Source organism: Furipterus horrens, unplaced genomic scaffold (genome assembly GCF_987537825.1).
Source record: "Furipterus horrens unplaced genomic scaffold, mFurHor1.1.pri manual_scaffold_6, whole genome shotgun sequence".
NCBI lineage: Eukaryota > Metazoa > Chordata > Mammalia > Chiroptera > Furipteridae > Furipterus > Furipterus horrens.
In genome coordinates, this window is record NW_028327176.1 from 157509952 (window position 1) to 157531109 (window position 21158).

The following is a 21158-nucleotide window of genomic DNA, read 5'->3' on the forward strand; positions in this document are numbered from 1 at the left end:
CATTCAGTGTTAGATGCATAACTGGACCTTGGATCAATAAATGTAAATAGAGCTTTTGATCTGTAATGCTTTTATACAAAGTTTTTATTTTGATAATAAAACATTTTGTTTCAAAAAAAAAAAAGATTTAGAATGTGATGATTAGTGCTACTTGGAGCCTCTGTCATGGTTTCACTGAGGCTTTAATAGTTTTACCCACCAACACTTTTGCAACGTAAGTGTACATGTCAACACAGTGGCAGAAAGTCTTAGTATTACTATAAAAACCGCGTTGACCTGGCGGGCCCCTTGAAAGGTCTCAGGGATGTCAAGTGACCTGTATATCACACTTCTGTGAAGTGGCAACTTTGATTATGGTTTAATATATCAATAGCTAGGTTGTCCCTTGCCATCACTAACACACAGATATAGATTTTAGCATTTTTCTACTAAATTATTATGTACTTCTAAAATAACAGTACATCTAAGAATATATGGTATTTAAATATAATGAAAACACTCAGATTAGGATAAAATTTGAAGCCATTATACCACACTTGGCACAGCGAGGCCTCTTACTTAGCATTCTTCACTTGCTCTCAGTTGCTGCTTAATCTATCACTGTTTTTCCAAATCAGCTTGAGAACATTTCTTTCAACTCCTTTGAATCATTATACCCCTGGTAAGACTCTGTAAGGATCTCAAGTGAGGGCTTCTGGCATAATACTTTCTCCTGCCCTGAAAGTAATTCTCCTGGCAAGAAACCTTTATCTGCTGGGCTTAAAATTAAGTAGAGAAAATACCCTGTTTGCTCTTTCAATTTCTCCACCCTTAAAGATTCAGGCTCCTCTCTCATCCTTTAGTCAAGCAGAAAAAAAATGTTATGAAGTAGAATGATATATCTACTCTGTCTGAAACCCTGATGATAGTCATTAAAACAAGGGAACAATTTTCCCTCCTATCCACACGACCAGCTAATATCCCCACACTGTCCTGACTAGATCCTCCCTTTCTGATTAATAGTTTTAAATGTGCTTATATGTCATCATGCTCACAGTTATGCATGAAAAATAAACACTCTAGTTTCCTGGTAACACTTACAGTCTGTCTGATGGCAGACACCTTTCTATTAAAGGAACCATGCGTTCTTTCCCCTTTTCTAACTATTCTCCCAATAGATTGTGCTTTATTATGCTTTTTTTCTTGGTGAGGAGAACAGTGCTGGGTACCATAAAGAGCTAAAACAATGCTAATCATGTTACTTACATTGACCCCACTGTCCACTACTGGGATTCAGATAGTTAGGATAAAGGCCTTGTGGTTTTTCCAGGTTGTTCAGTACTGTTCGGATATTCATTACCTACAACAGAAAATAAAATGTTGCTATTAAAAACCTCAAAAGCAATTTGGTGTCCTTCTTTTCTCTTTCTTGATTATAATTGTCCATGTTAGAAAAAAAAAGTTGTTCTAAATGATGCAGAATTAGAACAAAGATAGTTGCCACTAGCTTACAAAAACAAGAGGCAATAAGTGAACACAGTCACACTGATCTACCATATGTCAGATGCCGTATAAGAGGAACTGGGCATATTTTAGTAGATAAGCAAAGTCCATTCCAGTGGGAGGAGAGATGATAAAAAAAAGAAATGTAATATTTGCAATGTAAGTATTATAATGTGGTAACAAATGCAATGGAAAAAAAAAAACACAAGATGGTAATAGGACAGAAAGCGATGTGAAGCAATGAGGCTGTCCTGTTACTCAGGGTGGTCTGGGGAGGCCGATAGAAGAGTGTTTGAACAGAAATTTTAAGAAATGAAAGAGCAAGCCATGCAGAAAATTGGAGGAAGAGTCACTGGGACAGAGGGGGGAGCAAGTATAAAAGCTATCCAGAAGAGAGTGGGTCTGGAGGACAGGAAGCAAATGGCGAGAGATGCAGGCCATGCGAGTCTATTTTATTCTGAGTGTGATGGGAAGCCATTGAAGACTTGGATTTTTATTGGTGGGACTAGGGTACAAGAGAGGGAGTGGTAGGCAAGAGGCTACTGCCCAGTTCGGTGAGAGATGATGGATGCCTGCACCAGGGTGGCAGCAGAGCGACCAGCATAGAGCCCTTTGGACCTGAAGTTCCCCAGAAAGAGAGGACACAGGTGACCTCAAGAATTTTGGTTTGAGCCACTGGGTAAACTGAGGTGTCAGTTACCAAGACAGTGAAGACTGCAGTAGGAGCAGGTCTGGGGGTTGAGTTGGAGATATTTTAAGCGAGAGCTCAAAATAGAAGTCTGTTAGACTTCTTAGTGAGATGTTGCACAGGTACCTGGATATGGAGTCTGGAGCTCAGGGGACAGGTTGGGGCTGAAATGATCAGTTTGGAATCAACAGCATATAGGTAGCATGCAAACCCATGAATGACATAATGTAGGGAGTGAACATATCAGGCAGAAACCCAGGGTGGAGTTCTGGGGTTTTCTAACATTTAGAAGTTGGGATAATGAGGAGGCTCCCAGAGAGGAGACTGAGAAGCAGCACCAGGGAGGAAGGAGACAGCACCAGGGGTATGTCAGGTGTCTGCTGCCCAGTGCAGAGAATCTCAGGCAGAGGGAGGGGACCAAGCGCGGCAACTGCTGAGAGGACAAGGAAGACGAGGAGTGGGACTGATGAGTGGATCTGGCAACGTGGCGCTCACCGGTCACTGCGAGAGGTGTGGCTGGGAGTAAAGCCCAATGGAAAAGCATTGAAGAAAGTGGGAGACAAAAAGAGAGGGTAACAAACAGGGACAACTCTTCCAAGGGATTTCACTGTAAGGGGGAGTTAAGAAGTGGGGTGAAAGCTTAGGGCAGTGTGGTGCAGTGAGTATGAATTTATCCAAATATCTATATGTTTCTTGAAAATCAGAAATTGATTCAATAGCTACTTTGCATTTCTATAACACCTTGTGTTTAAAAAGTCTTTCACACACTTGGTTCATATGGTCCATACAACATTATGTATTTCTAGATATGGAAAAGATATTCAGAAAGGTAAAGTGACTTGCTAGAGGTGCACAGAATCCGCTGTGTAAGCCAGGCCCTTTTCCACTGCGCTAGAATGGCGCCACAGGAAGACTGTGAGCTTGCTTTGGTTACATGAAATGCTGCACATAACAAAACTTTTTAAAGCGCTGATTAAACTTGGTTGTTCTTTTCCACATCCAATATTATCAAATCTCTCGGCAGAGAATATTATTGCTCACAAGCAATGCTTTGCAATGCAAGGCGTAGTAGGGAAGGAATCTCACCTTTTCAGCAAAGATGGGGTTTCCTGATAAGTGGCTCAGGTGCATAAACTCCAAATGCAGAGTTCCAAATTCGGCCAAAATACTGCTGCCTCCTGAGGCCCAGGGCCAGTTCCTTCCAATCCCACTGAAGAAGAGAAGAGATTGAAGAGTTATTGGTCAGATTAATTCCATTATTTTTCGGCTCTAAATAGTAGAGGTGAAAGAGACAGCTTTTGAATAACGGTTCCTTAGCTAACAGTCCACTCTGGCTATTTAAAAACATCCAGCATTGTTGTCTTTGGCCAGCAATTTCAGGCTTTCACTTCTATTGCCAAGATGAAAATTAGTGTTGACTTAAGTCACAGAGAAGTGACTATGTGCTTGCTATTGATGAACAGATAAATATTTCAGAAGGTACAGGTGCCATATAGAGATGTGCACCATTCCAAGTAGAATATAAAACAAAATCAGAACAAAACATACCCACTATGCCCCAAATCCTACCCAAATAAAGCGTTTCAACATTTTAGTTAATTTCAACCTGAGATTCCATGGATTATAGACGTTCATACTATACACAATTTTTTTTTCTTGGATACTGGATAAATTTCAAAGATTCATTAGTAATATATTCATACCATATCCTTTCCAAACCTTCTATTTACTGAACTTCCTTTCTTATGTTTCCCTTCACAATATTTTACCTATCCTTTGTATATTTCCTGATACATATAATCCATGCTTAAAGACATCAGCAAAATTATGTAATTAAAATTTGAAAGGGGTCAAAGGCAGAAGCTTCAAAACTTATTGCCTCATTTATGGCTCTTCTTGGAGAAATGCTTTTTAAAAAGAGTTAGTCCTCAATACACACATGCATACACACACACAAATACACATAAAGAGGCTACTGAAACATGGTCATACTCTTGGGTACAGTTTATTTCTGGAAAGCCACTTAAAATGTCAAGACATATGTGATAATTCAAATAAAGAATAAAGTCAGTGATTTTCCTGACCAGTAAATTCCCTTGCAGAAATCTAAAAACCCACAATTTGGTTTTAGTTCAGATGTACATTTATTGTATGCCTACTATTTGCCAGGGACTTTGCATGACACTGGGTTACAGGATGGTTATGAAGAATAAATCATTCTTTTCTCAAAGACCTTATAGTGTAATGGGAGAGAAAGATCTAAGCATAAATAATTCCAGCTGAATGTGGTAAATGGCAAGAGAAATGTGTGAGCACCTAGAGCTGGGACATGGAATCCAGTGCGGTGGGGGTCACAGAAGGCTTCTTCAAGGAGGAGAGTCTTGAGTTGATTCTTGGAGGATAAATAAGAAGTCATGCGGGAAAATGTTGAGAGTGGGACTCTGGACATGGAGAGCACGCAGCAGAATTGGAGGCAGCTCCTGATACTCGTGAGTGGAGAGAAGGCTACAGGTTCCACTGAGGCCAATTCTGAGTCTTGTGGACTTCTCACTTTCCTCTCTTGCCAAGGGGATCCCATTTAAATACTGCTCTTGGTGTCCCCTTGGTTGGCTAACCCCTCTGTCTTTTCCCTATGGTACTTTCAGCTCTGGGTAAACCCTCCCAGTTCTACTGTTGCTTCGGCTGCAGGGCTGCCGAGGAAGGCTGAAGAAAAGGAAAACGGTGAGGCGACTGGTACCTGACATCTAAGCTGGCCTCACTCTTACTCCTGATTTCCTTGTAGAGAAAAGTCTAGATTTCATTCTAAAACAATGATTTATAGTAAATCTAATAAAAGGTAAGCAGAGGAGATCTGAAAATCACATATTCATTTATTTTAGAAATGCCTGATATTTATTTAAAGTTCTGAGAATATGAATCAGTTTTTATTTTCATGGCTGTCTTAGATAAAAAGAATATCCAATCATCTCAATAGGATGAACAGCTACTTTCAAATTTTATTGACACATAGCAAATGCATATAGTAATTGGTCATTAATTTGTTGTCATGCTATTATTTTTTATAGTCCAACTATTCCATCACTGACTAATGTCAATAAGCATATTAAGCAACATTATAGATTTCTATGTTCTAGAGAAACTATTAACCACAAAGCTACAATATACAGCAGTGGCAGGACAGGAGGGAGGGATGACTTCATCCTGGAGAGGGAAGAGAAGGGCATGCTGAGGAACCCAGCCCAGTTCCCAGATCTTCAGGGACTGGCTCTTTTCAGTTCAGGGTATTAAGGAGTACAGCGGTACACTCAGATGGGAAACTCAAGCACTGTATGTAGACTAAACTAAAGTTCAAATTACCTTTGTGTCTAGGCATTTGTTTCCTGCTATTAATGTGATAAGTAGAGAGAAAACCAGCAATATACTAAAGTTTTTCAATATGTTTTTACACAATGAATATTTAAAAGGGTTTTACAAATACGCTCTCTCCTTCTTTGCACACATTCATATCAAAAGGAAAACAGCATTATTTTCTATCACTTTAATTATACAGGGAGCAAGAACATTAAAAGCACTGGAAAAGAATATGGCATGCTAACAGAAAGAATGCTGAGTTTAGAATACATGGTATGTTTATATGAAAAGGTGGCTTTGGTTACCATTTTTTCAACCTACAGAATTAATCAGTAAAATTATAAGATTAATAGTTGCATTGGTCAAGGAAGGGTTTCAAGAAATCATCATTATATCTAGATACTAAATCAGGTCATTTGTCTTTTCTTAGGCAATGGTTTAAAGACTTGGAGGCCGGCTGGCAGGAGTGCATGGGGCACAAACTATGGGCCATCACAGCTAAAACGTGTGTGTGTCAGGGGAATGGCTGCCTATTGCACAGCACAAGTGCAATGAGTGAGAACTCACAGAATGAGTTCCAAGATCTTTTTTATCTTTAAATTCTATGAGTTTATTGAGGAATCTGTGTATTTGTAAGGCTCTAATATCTAAAATGATATATGTGAACAGCAGGTGTCTAACACCAAAATGGTGGAGTTCTGATAAAGGGAAAATTAATTCCAGAGAGTTCTGTTCTCCGGTCTGGGCATCAGGGTGCCCTGGGCATGTCATGAGGCGCTTAGGCTTTCTCGACTTCTGGCTCAAAATGAACCTCGCCTGAAGCAGGAGGGGATTTACAATGTCTTTAACTCAGATTGGCTACCACAGTATTTTAGAGGCAGATACGGTGTTCTTTATATATTTTATCTTATTTCACTAATGCTAATACATACTATTTAAACAATATTTTAAAGATAAAATAATACCTTGTATTCAGAACTATTCGTTCCACAAGGCAGGCATGAACTGAAAGAATGTTTAAATATCCCAATTTTGTTACAGTGACTGTATTTTAATCCAAAACCATGAATCAGTATATGCAAATGTATATAAAAAAAGGCAATTAACATGATTCGGGGAGCAGCCAAGTGCCTGTTTTTGTTCAAGGAATCCTGGAACATAACTTCAAACTTTTGTATCATTTTAATTTCATTTCTTTCTGTTTCCTCCAATCTCCAGGTTTTCCATTTTAAATTGAAGTATCATTTAATATATAGTAGACACTTGAACTGTGGGGTTTGACCTGCATGGGTCCACTTATATGCAAATATTTTTCAACAAACACTATACTGTAAATGTATTTTCTCTCCCTTATGATTTTCTTAATAATGTTTTCTTTTTTTAGCTTACTTTAATGTAAGAACGTAGTATATAATACATGAAACATACAAAATATGTGTTAATCAACTGTTTATGTTATCCATAAGGCTTCCAGTCAAAAGAGGGCTATTAGTAATTACAGCTTTAGGGAGTCAAGAGTTACGTGTAGACTTTCTAACGCATGGCGGGGGTTGGCATCCCTAACCTCTGCATTGTTTAAGGTGCAGGTATGTTTCAACTTTCAATTTAATTTAAATTTTCAAGTCTATAAAGGTAATAGTTCTTTGAAAGTAAAACATCAAAGCAAAAATAACTGATTTTGGCAATTGCAATTAGAATCATATCTTTAAAAATTTAAATCACTATGATTCTTTCAAAAATGTGGAATATTATTTTCTTCTTTAGAGACTTAATTTTAATGTAGTTTATTAGCAGTGGCAATTCTTCCTCATCCTACTGAACTCAAAACAAGAAGGTATAATTATTTACAGACCTCATAGCTCTGATAAGCAATAGACATTATATATTTTTCCTTTTCTCTCCTGGGAAGGGCTAATAGCACCAGAGAAAGGAATTATAGTAGTAATGACGCTATTCTACTCAGGGCTGAATCCCATGGGAAAGAAAGCTGCTAACTCTTCTCTAGAAGAGCTTGTAATGGATCAAGTAGCCAGAGAGGGTTGTTTTAAATTGATGGTATTTATCTTCAAAATAATCTTAAATTGAGGTACATAAAGTTATATGTTATAGTTACTGCCCACGTACAATTTGAATCATTAATTAATAGCATAATCAAATGCAACAAAAAATTTACAAAACTGAAACAATTCTAAAAAGTCAGATGATTATATACAAAAAGCAGTAAACAGCTATAAAGTCTTAATTAGTCATGACTTTCAAGTTTACTTTTCCTTGATGCTTGCCATTCTATGCAAAATGGGAAATGGGCCAATAAAATTTTTTCTTGGTGATTCTTGCCTGAATAATTTCTGATTAGCTGGTCAGAAAATAAACTCCCTTCAAGGTCATAGTCCAGAATATAGGTTACTACTTGGGGACAGTGGAGTCAACAAATTTTAGACAAAAAAATACCCCACCTTCTGTATATTATGGTAAAGCCTTATATATGCAAATGGAGAAGGCACACAGGGATATTTATATCAAAAGAGCAGATAATCCAATATTATTCCTTTTAGATTTTAGCACAAATTAGAAAATACTAATTAGAAAGTTTATGAATGGAAAGCTCATTGATTCTGAGATTAACTGATTTCATCTTCACTTGTTACAAATGCCTCCTTCCTGAAAAGGTTCACACAGTGCCATACATACTTTCAGGTTTACAGTCAGAGACCCCCCTAAGAGTTGAACCAATAGTTCCAGACGCTGGTATTCTACAAGTAGTCAGTATTCTACTGTACGTCATCCATAAAAAATTAGACTGGGGAGGACTACTTCCCAAAGTTTTTTTCCCACAGGAAAAAAATGCCTAGGAAAGGGCAGACATTCGATTACATTAATCCATAATCTATAGCTTACTGCTTCTGAACAGTGGATTAAATCTCCAAAGAATTTACCTACTTAAATTTTTTAACAAAGTGCCAAAATAATGTTTTAAAATTAGCCAGAGCTTGCTTCATATTATGTATAGTTATTTTACACAGAATTGAAATGGAATACTTATTATTTTAGTTTGTTCTAACCCTCAATACTGCTGTGCTGTATTTGACTAATGAGGATTGGAGGAGAGGCTAGGAGTTACAAAGACTTAGATGGTGAGAAGCCCTCTTTAATTTCACAAGTAATCTGCTCGTGAGATCCAAAGATGCCTTTAGGTGAGATCTCCTTGCCTACCACTATCAACAGACTGCAATAACTGAATGTAGTTTCTGCCTAGTTGTTAGGCAAACTGGGATAGCCTATTACTAGGTTTGGGGAAAGGCTAGCAGTACTGATGAGAAAGCATTTCTGTGCATTTAAGGTATGTGGGCATGCAAACATTTACTTTATTGAACTTACTAAATCATTCTACATGTTTTTAAAAAATATACAGTATATTTTTCATGAACATTTCCCATGCTAATCAATGTATATCATCATTGTTACTGAGTGCATAGTATCTGAGTGAATAAATTCTAATTTACTTAAACATACCCCTATTCATGGACATAGAGGCTCATTTATTTTTATTTTTTGCCACTCTAAACAATTTAGTGATATATCTAGCTCTTTTTTTAGAAAAGCACACTTCTATTCATAAAAATTGTCTACACAGATACCAGCTGGAAGATGCTAGTTTTAACTGTCTAAACTGATAATAAGGATAGATTTGGCAAAAATGTCCACTGTGCAGAAACTTATTTCTCTTTATAGTGTGGGCCAGTTATATTGCATTAGCCTCTAGAATTCTTGGGATATTGCAAATCCATCGTCTCTAGATCACTGCATCAAGTCTTCTAAAATTTGGGAACGGGGAGCTACAAAGAAGCATTTTTGTCCAGACACTTCTGAAAATATACCTCAAGATGCATAGTAGAGTCCATCTTCAGAAATGGTAACTGACTAATATTAATTTGCCAGATATCCCCTTCCTTTGGTTTCAGGTTTTATACACAATTGTTCATTATTGTAGGAGTTTAACACATATCCTCATTCTAAGACATTACTTAAGATTCAAGACTAAAGTAAAATTGGGATGTTTATTCATCTCTTTGTCTGCCATTCATTCTCTGGGGCTATGAATCATCTATGGATCAAGTTAAGTTAAATTAGTACAGACTCCAGGCTTTTAATTCTCCAAGTTCTGTTCTACAGTCTCTTTCAGGGACCAGAATGTACAGGATTGCTGTCTGCAACTAGAGTCTAAGATCTTTAGGGACAGACTTGTGTTTGATGCACCTGTGTGTGCACCTGTGTGTAAAACAGAGTCTAAGGCAGTGCCAAGGAAGAGAAGTGCTCAATACACATTTCACTTAATAAAATTAAAAAAAAATAATAAAAGGGTTGTGTCATTGGTTTCCACTTGTAATATATCTAGATAATTTAACCTTATATTAGTGTCACTATCTGGCTCTCTTATTCCCATTTTAAGAACAACATCCTTTCTAGGCTGATCATGTTGGCTACTATCACAAACTTGAAGTGGTCTGAAGTTGTGATTTCTAAGACTTAAGATATGATGCAGTGAGAAAAATAAAGACAGGATGATACATTTTGATGAAAGTTAACTTTTATTCAATTTAAAAGACTGTTTTTGTTCTAAATCTTTGTCCTTCCTATTTTTGTGATATCAGGCTTATATTTTTCATTTAAGATGAAATAATGATAGTAGGTAGTTTCTCTTTTTTTGGTGTCTTTCAACATTGGCAACTAAGGCTAGTTTCTCAATAACTGCGGAAATCTGACTTGGTCCATGGAAACTAAAACTCTGGCATCATTGATCTTAAGATGCAGCTGAAACTATTAAGCAATTACTAATGGAAAGAACAGCTCACTATCCACTTTGCCATAACTAAGATAAGTTTCTGGCAAAAATTGTGAGGTATAAAATAATAATGTTAAATTGTTTTGTTTAATAGGTTAAAAGATGAGCACTCTGTGGGTATCTTGCCAAACTCAACAAGTAAGAGTCAGTCAAACAATCATAATTTATTGAGTGCTTACTATGTGCCAGGTACTGTGCAATACAACCATCAAACACTACATGAAATCTGCTGAGTCTTTTTTAATGACCAAGATAGCCTGTTCTGAAATTTTGGCACTTTGGGGTATCAGTTGCAACTCGATTAAATTTTCATTCAGGCACCTGAGTAGAGGTAAAACAGTTTTCTTGAGAACAATGCCTGTTTTTCCTTTGGGCATTCCTTAGAAGTCTTCAGGGAAGAAATCAAGTGGGTCTAATTAACTTTTAATAAAAGAATGTGAACTTTGTCTGACTGGTATATGAAGGACATTGATATTCTATGACAGAGTTTAGCAGATCCTCACTGTAGGCTTTTTTCCAGACATTAAACTACTTGGGAGTAATTGGGAAAGATTCATTCTCTAATGCTTAATAAATCAGTTACCATTATATTTCAGAGTAGGCAATAAATTACTTCTAAGGTAAGATCAGTAAAATAAGTGCTAAATTAAGAAACCTGTAGTGGGATAATGTTGCTAAATGCTAAAAATGCTATTAAAATTCCTAAACAATAAATTAATAGCAACAAAGTTCAAGAAAATAGATGATGTCTAGGTAATCAGGGCCAATGCTTATTGTGTTGTTTAAAGCTGTATTATGTAAATTCAGATATTTCTCTTAACATCTAATGGAAATCTAACCAGTGAAAAGAAACTTAAGATAGTTAATTAAACCACCTTATAATTTAAAATGCTAGCTTTTCTTAGTTTCAAATTTTTACATAAGAAGTATCATGCAAATAAAAATGTGTGTATAGCTTTTGGTTAGAACAAACATATTCAGGATTACTCAGAACAGATGCTGGAGAATAAAGCCATAACGCTGCTTCTTTCTCATTTTCCTGCCTTCTGCCTACAACTTATGGTTTAGAGGCTCTGGAAAACTGTGTTATGAAACAGTGTGGCAACTAAAGTTTTGAAGACATGAAGATTAGAAAAATCATAACAAATGAATGAAGACAATGGAGAATAAAGAATACAGAGAAAGAATACATTATTCAGGAAAACAAAACAATAAAGATAGGCATCCTCAACAGAACATGAACTACTACAATGAAATCACTGTCTATTCTGTTCTGGCCCTCAGTGACAGCCTTACACAGAATATAGTCCATGTAGAGGGCAATCTGTGTATAGTTAGCTACATGCTGCCTTGTGACATCTTCTCTTTTAACTTTCTACATGCTTAAACTCATCTCCTTAACTGGAGATAAGACCTAAATGCAGATATACAATTCTGTTTATTTTCCCACCATCATCTCCTCAAATAGATATCTGCATAGTAGATTCTATAATTTAATAGTTGTTGTATTTATATATGGCAGAAATATATCCATTTCTAACATTACTATAGTGCTTCTTTAAAAAAATACAAGAAATACTCTAAGCAAGGTTTATTACTTACAGTTAAAATATTTTACATGTATTGATGTTTACCGTTAGCTTACATGTTTATATATTTTTAGTAATTAAGATTCTTTATATTATAGGAAAAATTCTGAAAAATGTAACTGAACTCCTAACAAGTTTTATGAAATAAAAATACTCAAAATAGGTAGTTTACATGGCCTCAACTTTTGGTAGCCTCCGAATGCTGATACTAACATTAGAAAGTTAGTTTCTAACTTGAATTTGAATGGTGTGAGTCCACTTATATATGGATTTTTTTCAAGAAATATTGTAAATGTCTTTTCTTTATAATTTTCTTAACATTTCCTTTTTTTCTAGCTTACTTTATTGTAAGAATATAGTATATAATATATAACATACAAAATATGTGTTAATCAACTGTTTATATTATCAGTAGGACTTCCAGTCAACAGTAGGCTATTAGTAGTTAAGTTTTTGGGAGTCAAAAATTACAAACAGATTTTCAACTGTGTGTGTGTGTGTGTGTGTGTGTGTGTAGGTGGGGGGGTAGGTGGCCCTAACACCACTGTTGTTCAAGGGTCAATTGTAGTACGTAAATGGTTGGTAGAACTTTGATAGAAAAACTACCTATCTCCCGGAGAGCTGATTAAGGGGCATATCACATAGGAACCTGTAGGCCAGAGAAAGCATTTGGATTTATTCTCTGTGCAATAGGAAGTCACTCAAGGGTTCTAAACAGAAGGTAATGAGATCTGATTTGCACATTTAAAAGTTCACTTGACACTGAGAGAAGAATTGATTATATGAGGGCAAGACTGGAAGTAAGCTAGCTAACAAGTGTCTGGGCAACAGACATGGTGGTCTGGACTGGGTACCAAGAATAGAGATAGACAGATGTGGAGGAATTCAGGCTATGTCTGGATGTACGAGCTGTCAGGAAGAACTGTATTTGGGGATTAGGGAAGACAGAAATTAAGGATAATTTCCAGTTTTTTTGGCTTTAGCAGCTGGGTGGGTACTGGTGCCAGTTAAGAAGATGGGAAAGACTGAGATAGGAATGGCCACGATAAAGAAAAGTATGAGTTCTGTTTTTAGATTTTGCTCTAATAACCATAATTAACAATTGCAAGGAAAAGACAAATTTGATCATTTTAATTTTCCTTTTTTTAGTTTCTTATAAAGATCAATTTATTAAATTCAAGGAAATTTTTTTTGCAATGGCCTTTCCAAATAATTTTTAAATTATGAAAACAACAGGCATAAGGCAAAAAAAAAAAAAAAATTGCAAACATACAAAGGATTATGGAATGGAAAGGAACTTCCTTATATTCCAGATCCCATTATAATTTCTCAGAGTAAAAACAATCAATAATTTACTGACATTGTTACAGAAACAGGGGAGTCCAAAAACAAACCCCAGAGTTTGCAGCTGGGAGATAGGGAAAAGGAAGCAGCTTTCAGGATGCCCTTGCATGCCTGGGGCTAGTGGCTGGAAACATTGTTGCACAAAGATCTGCTTTACTTCCAAGGCTCAGGAAGATCGGCGGGGTCTTGGACTGTGGGATGGTATGGAAGGAGCCTACAGAGCCTGCGTAAGGTTCTGTGAATGGTGAGAACTGTTTTGCAACATCCACTGCGTCAGAGGACGCAGTCAGGGATAGATAAGCAGCTGTGGACATTCTCTCTCTGGCTCTTAGGGGGCTGGCTCTCTCGGGCGATCTGGGGCTGGCTCTCTCTCTCTGGCCCTGGCTCTGGTGTGCTCCCTCCATGTAGCTTGGAGAAGGGGTCTCCAGGCTCCTTAAAGAAGAAGCTCTCGCCATGTGGTGTTGAAGAGGAGAGGAGATCCATGCAATTTACTGGAAGAAGGCAGTTTACAAGGAGGCTGAGAATCCAGGCGGTCCTGCATTGAGAGCTGGAGGGCACCACAGCACAGAAAGGACCTCCCCAGTCAGAATTGAATGATTGGCAGCTACTGGTAAAGCTGAACTGTGTCTAGGAAGTAGGGCAACGGTGTTTCTGACTTTCCTAAGACTGGCCAGGTCTGGGAGGGGGAGGCAGAACTATGTGCAAATAAACAATTCTTTTTCTTTTCACCAAACTCTGGTATTGAGAGTTATAATTCTGGCGGTGGGCAATCGGGCCCCTAACTAAATAGCCCGTGAATTCTGTTTCAATTAGAGCAACCCAGGGGTTCTGTTACAACATCTCTTTCAAAATTTCTTAGTGCATGATCACTAGACAAAAGTTAAAAAATACAAATGGAAGTATACTATTGTTATATACCATGTTTCATGAAAAAGTAAAGTATCTTGGTGCTCTACTTCATTACAGCTACCTAGTATGCCAGTGTGTCTCAAGCTTTGCTGTTATAAACCATCTTGCAAATTCTCGAGTAGAGTTCCAGGATAAAACACTGCAAATGGAATTTGCAGATCACACATATGTATTTATAATTTAATAAACATCCCCTCTACCCAATTACCTTCTAAAGAGTTTGGCCCCAATACATGCACTCCTTCTAAGTGTGTAAGAATGTTCTAGCTCCTAACTCTGGGCATTTATCAAGTTTTAAAAACTTGGTGAATCTGTTAGGTAAAGAACAAACAAAAACTCTTAATGCTATTTTAATTTGCATTTCTTTACATATGAGCTTCCAATATTCAATGCCAATACACATCTTCTGGGAAGTACATGTTTATGAACTGGTATTGTTGATATATTGGTATTACTTCCTCTCTCCCAGTTCTTTTATTTTTATACCTTTAAAAATTACACAAGTGATGCATACTCATTATTATAAGTGAAACAATATAAAGATGAATTGAGAAAAGCTAATACTGTATCCTCACCCCCTTGGAATTTCTGCCAACTGTCAATCCTAGAAAACAATGCTATCTACCCCCATACATACATAAACATATGGATATATATATTTAGGATTTGTTCTTTTCAATAAAATGGGATTATATATATATTACTTTGCAAAGAACCTGTCTCAGTAGCTTATCACAGACACCTTTCTAGAATAATCTTTTTTAACAACTGTATGATAATATTTCATAAAATGGATACTCACATTTTACTAAACCAATCCTTTATTGATATATGTTTTAATTTTTAAATATAACAATCATGCCATATTAACCACCCATATTTATACTAATGCTTTTAGCAAGAGCTTTTATACATTAAGAAAACTTATTTTTTATCCATCATGTGCTTTGCAATATTTCCCCCCAATTTGTGGCTTATCTTTCAATTTTAGTAATTTGTTTTTTGCTATACTGATTTTTATTTGGTAAAAATTTCCAATTTCCATTTTTTTTCATATATATATATATATATATATATATATATATATATATATATTCTACTTTCTAGCCCTATTTATAAAGTTTCTCCTCACCCAAGATTATGTTTTAAAAATCTTGCAAATATGGGCAAAAACTTCTTTCTTTTAAGTCATATTCAACAGTAAAAAAAAAAAAAAAATCACAGTATTAATGTATATAAATAAGTACACCCAGTCAAGATGGAGATATAGGTAGGCATGCTTCATCTCCTTGTACATCCATAAGAAGGATCACAGCTAACCTCAAAACAAAAAACACCCAGAACTGCCAGAAAATCAAACTGTATAGAAGTCCGACAACCAAGGATTTAAAAAAGCCATATTCATTCAGGCGGAGAGGATGCAGTGTGGTGGTGATGAAGTGGAAGCAGCGGGGAACAGGTGGAATGGGAGGTCCCACATTCATGTGGTGGATAAAAAATTGGGAGGGATACCTTGGGAGCAAGCGATCTTAGCCCCAGGCCAGATCGCACAGCTCAAGGTTCCAGCACTGGGAAAATAAAGCCTCATAACTTCTGGGTGTAAAAACCAGTGGGGGCTGGGTAGAAGAACCTGTCAGTGTTTCAGGAGAGTCCATTTAAAGGGCCCGAACAGTCACAGAAGGTATGCAAATCTATCCATTCTGGGAAGCAGCACCAGGGCAGCAGAGCAGATAAAAGGGCACCAGTCACATACGGGAAGGGGGTGAAGTGACTGGAAATGGGGCAAGCACTGAGCAATTCTTCAGCAGCCGGGCAGCAGCACTTTCCCTTCTCTGACCACTCCCCCAACCACATACAGAACCACAAAGTGGTGAAGCGGGTTGCCCCACCCTGGAAAATACCTAAGGCTCCACCTCATACTATTTTACAGGTGCCCTAAGACACAGAATCGAACAGCTCTACCTAATACACAGAAATAAACTCGGGAAGGCTGCGAAATCGAGGAGACAAAGAAATACGGCCCAAATGAAAGAACAGAACAAAACCCCAGAAAAAGAATGAAATGAAATGGAAACAGTCAACCTATCAGATGCAGAGTTTGAAACACTGGAGATAAGAATGCTCAGAGAACTCATTGAGTATGGCAGATGCATAAGGGAAGAAAGGAAGGCTACAGTAAGTGAAATAAAGAAAAATCCATAGGAAACTACAGTGAAGGGAAGGAAGCTGGGGTTCAAATCAATGATTTGGAACATAAGGAAGAAATATACATTTAACCAGAACAGAATGAAGTAACAAGAATTCAAAAACAACAAACGAACAAAAAATGAAGAGAGAAGACTCTAGGACATCTCCAAATGTACCAACAACTGAATCATAGGGATGCCAGGAGAAGAGAAAGAGCAACAAATTGAAAACTTATTTGAAAAAATAATGAAAGAAAACTTCCCTAATTTGGTGAAGGAAATAGACATGTAAGCCAGGAAGCACAGAGAGCCCCAAACAAGTTGGACACAAAGAGGACCACCCCAAGACACATCATAATTAAAATGCCAAAGGTTAAAGATATATAGAGAATCTTAAAAGCAGCAACAGAAGAGAGTTACCTACAAAGGAGTTCCCATAAGACTATCAGCTGATTTCTTAAAAGAAACCTTGCAGGCAAGAAGGGATTGGCAAGTATTCAAAATGATGAAAAGCAAGGGCCTACAAACAAGTTTACTCTATCCAGCAAAGCTCTCATTTAGAATGGAAGGGCAGATAAGGGGATTCCCATACAAGGTAAAGCTAAAGGAGTTCATCACCGCCAAGCCATTATTACATGAAATATTAAAGAGACACATTTAAGAAAAAGAAGAAGATCAAAACTATGAACAGTAAAATGACAACTAACTCATAAATATGAACAAATGAATCTAAAAAACAAAAAACAAAATCTAAGCAAACAACCAGAACAGGAACAAAATCATAGGTATGGAGGGTTACCAGCTGGGAAGGGGAAGGGGGAGACTGGGGGAAATGGTGCAGGGGCATGTTAAGAATAGCATAGGAAAGGGTGAAGCCAAAGAACTTACAGGCATGAGCCGTGCACATGCACTAAGGGGTGGGGGTGCTGAAGGAAATGGGGATACCAGGCAGAAGGGGGTCAAGGGGGAAAACTGGGACAACTGTTATAGCATAATCAATAAAACATACTTTTTAAAAAAGTATAAAATTTATGTTTTAAAGTACAAATATTTTTGTTTCTCATGACACTTAGCACTTTTTTATAAATTGTATTAGTCTCACCTGTTCAATAGCTTAGTTAATTATAGCTACCAAATATGTATTATAAAGTTAATTTCTCTTAGTATTTCTTTCTCTTTTCAATCTTAATGCAACATTTTACTGAATTCCTTCCTTTAGAGATTTAGTAGTTTCATTAATATTTCTCCATTAATAGAGGAGGAAAAATAAAAATGGAAAACATTTTATCTGGAGAATTTAGACAATGGAGAAGATAAAGGTAAATCAGCAAATAGGCCAGATCATTAAACTTATTTATGCATGTAGGGAATTTTCAGGTGTGACTTTGGGCAAGTCCCTTAAGCTCTCTAAAGCAGCAGTATCTTCATCTTTAATACAAAGTAATACCTGCGAAACCCACGTTATAGGATTTTGGCAGGATCAATTGGGATAATACACATGAAAGTGCTTTGAAACTATAAAGAGTTTTGTCCAGAAAAGTATTTTTATCTTTTGCATTAGCAACTGACATTTAGCTAACCAAAAGAAATCTGTTTTCAGGTTTTATCCTTCAATTTTAGAGATATCTACTCAAAAATAAATTCACCAAATGTTCACTTGGAGATAGAAATTGTAACACAAGTAATAATGAAACAAAGTAAGGTATTCCCAAGATTTAAAAATTTAACAGATTACGACTGTTAGCCAACTTTCTTAAATCAACTTAATTACTATACAACTACCAGATACATAGCACTTTAAGAAATCTTTCATGTCTTGTAAGTCTTCCAGAAAAATTAAGTTATGCTATATTTCCAGTGTTGAAACAGCTGCACGGACCAATGACATATTTTATGAGTTACTCAAAGGACGAAAATCCTGTCCAGTGACCCCTCACCATCACCCCGCGAAGGTAAGAAATCTTCGTCTGTCTTAGACAGATGCAGTCAACTCTTTCTGTTGGGTGGCTAAATAATCAAATATGAATCCTTAATGAATCATCACTTAAAAATCCATCTACTTACGAATATTCATATGCACAGGAAGTTAGTTAAGATTATCCTCTTAAATTATCCCTTGTCAGAAGAGGATTTTTATCACAACATTCATTTTCAGAATGATTTCCAAAAGCCGACCACAGAGATATTTCTTAGGCCCAAAGTACTTTACTTTAGACAATATGTAATGTTTGTATAGGACATTATAATTTTTAGCTGCTGGTCCAACTGAATGAACCAATGGGTTAAACCAATTGAAAGCATAAAGCTTAATTCTAAAGGGTAAATATTTGATAATTCAGGAATTTATTTTTACTTGGCAAGTTTGAAGAGACTTGGTCTAAAAGAATTTTTGAAATTAACCTAATTTTAAAATTTTATTAAAATCACCTTCATATAATGTCTTGTTTGCAAGTAAATGGTTTAAATTTTAATTTCATTGGAACTACCTGCAAATAAATGAAAAAGTGTAACTGATGTTAAAAATAATAGTCCTTCATAGACTTATTGGTAATCCACACTTTAAAAATAGCTGATGGCCCTGGCTGGTGTAGCTCAGTGGATTGAGTGCTGGCCTGAGAACCAAAGGATTGCTGGTTCAATTCCCAGTTCAGGGCATGTGCCTGGGTTGCAGGCCAGGTCCCCAGTTTGGGGCACACAAGAGGCAAACACACACTCATATTTCTCTCCCTTTCTCCTTCCTTTTCTGTCTCTCTAAAATAAATAAATACATAAAATCTTTAAAAAATAAAAATAGCTGATGGATACAGCCTTCAAATGAGGTCATGACAGGTAATTCAATTTATCTTCAGAACCACCATGTAGGTAGCATTCTCTTACTATTTACCAAACAAAACTGGGACCCAGCCAACTTACTCAGTGAAGTTACATGCTTGCCTATGATCTTCAATGCAGTGGTAGGGATGGGGCAGACTTCCACACCAGGACTGACTGTTTCAACAATGTGTGCTCTGCTCTTCACAAACTACAACATGTCATTTTTTATGTTTTTATATATGTTAGGGGTGAATTAGCCAACTACCTCCATCTGGGAGGGCAAAAGGAATTTATTAGCAGGGAAAATTTAAGATATTACCAATCAGTATTTATTTGTTTGAAACAAGATGGTATTTGGAAAGGAAAAAAATAATATATGCAAAACTAACTCATAATATACTTTTTTCTTTAAAACTCGCCAGTGCAAATATGCTGTAAGGAGACAAAAAAGAAATATAATGCTGATATAATAATGCAGCAAAGTTAAACAAGTTGTTTTTTAATGTCCCCAAAACAAATTCTAAATTTTCAGATCAACAACAGTTACTAGATACACAAGCCTGATGCTTTAAAAAAATCTGAAAAGTCTTTAGAACATGAAAAACTTATTTTTCTTTTTTTACGATCCAATTCTTCATGGTACCCTGAAATCATATTCTCTCTCTCATTATTTATTTTTATTAGATATAAAATGTTTCAAGATATCAAAAAGCATAAAAAAGTAAACAGTACATTTTATTTGCAATTCCTGCCCCATCCACTCTTTTCCTCTTTTTTCTCATCCACAGATAATCACTATTGTTTTTTGAATTGCATTCCAAAGATAATTTTTTGCATACATTAACAAAGATGAATAAATATCCACCCGTTTTTACATAAATAGTAGCTGACTAAACACTGTAAAGACATATCTTATTTCATTTCTAAAATATTCAGATACATCTTAAAAACTTAATTTTAATAAAAGTTTCAATTGCACAAAGTAAAACAGAATTTCAATAAACACTTAGATCTACCCATATACCCACCACCTAAATTTAACACTTTTTAATATTTATGTTTATATTAATGCCATATTGGCATCACCTATCTATATGCAAAAATATTAATATTATTTGGGGGAATTATTTCCAAGAAATTACAGCCATCAAGTCATTAAATATTCATAAAATCCCAGCACGGTCCCTCCACCCAGGCCCTGCTGCACTGAAGGGTATGTCCCATGTGCCCCTGTTGGGTTCATCTGCAGTGGCTGAGTATGGGCGAGCTGGGAGAGGCTGGCTGGTGCTTTTGTGGCTTTGTTCTCATTTCAGTAACAGTGACTGTCACGCCTAAGCTGCCTCCCTCACCTCTGTATTACCACCTCTGTCACTAAGATTAGCCACAGCATGCAATTGGGGTAAAGATAGTGTATTCAATAAATGGCATTGGGAAAATTGGACACATATGTGCAAAAAACTAAACTGGACCACTTTATTGCACCACATACAAAAATAAACTCAAAAAAGGTTTAAAGACTTCAATGTAAGACTTGAAACCACAAAAATCTTAGGTAAAAACATAGGCAGTGAAATCCTGAACATTTTTTGTAGCAATATTTTTTTCTGATATAACTTCTCAGACACAGGAAAAAAATAAAAATAAACAAATAGCACTATATCAATCTAAAAAGTTGTTGCACAGCAAAGGTAACCATCAACAAAATGAAAAGACAATCCACTGAATGGGAGAATATATTCACCCATACATCTGACTGGGGATTAATATCCAAAATTTATAAAGAACTAATACAATTCAACAATAAAAACAAACAATCCAATTTAAAAAATGGGCAAAAAACCTTAACAGACACTTAAGCATTCATCATTTCAACATTTTCCTATATGACCACAATATCACAAGGCACCAAACAAATATCATAAACAAAAATTTCCCTAAATCATCTAATGCCA

General features: G+C 36.3%; 1 protein-coding gene across 1 annotated transcript in view; it reads right to left on the reverse strand.

Annotated features, from left to right (window-relative positions):
- The window catches only part of MAN1A1 (mannosidase alpha class 1A member 1), a 150027-nt gene that overhangs the window by 21336 nt on the left and 107533 nt on the right, over positions 1-21158 (reverse strand). Inside the window, exons 7-8 of the mRNA XM_090279800.1 lie at positions 3257-3380; positions 1246-1339 (exon numbers count right to left, since the gene is read on the reverse strand). Of these exons, the coding sequence (XP_090135926.1) occupies positions 1246-1339; positions 3257-3380 (218 nt within the window). The remainder of the gene's footprint in view (positions 1-1245; positions 1340-3256; positions 3381-21158) is intronic.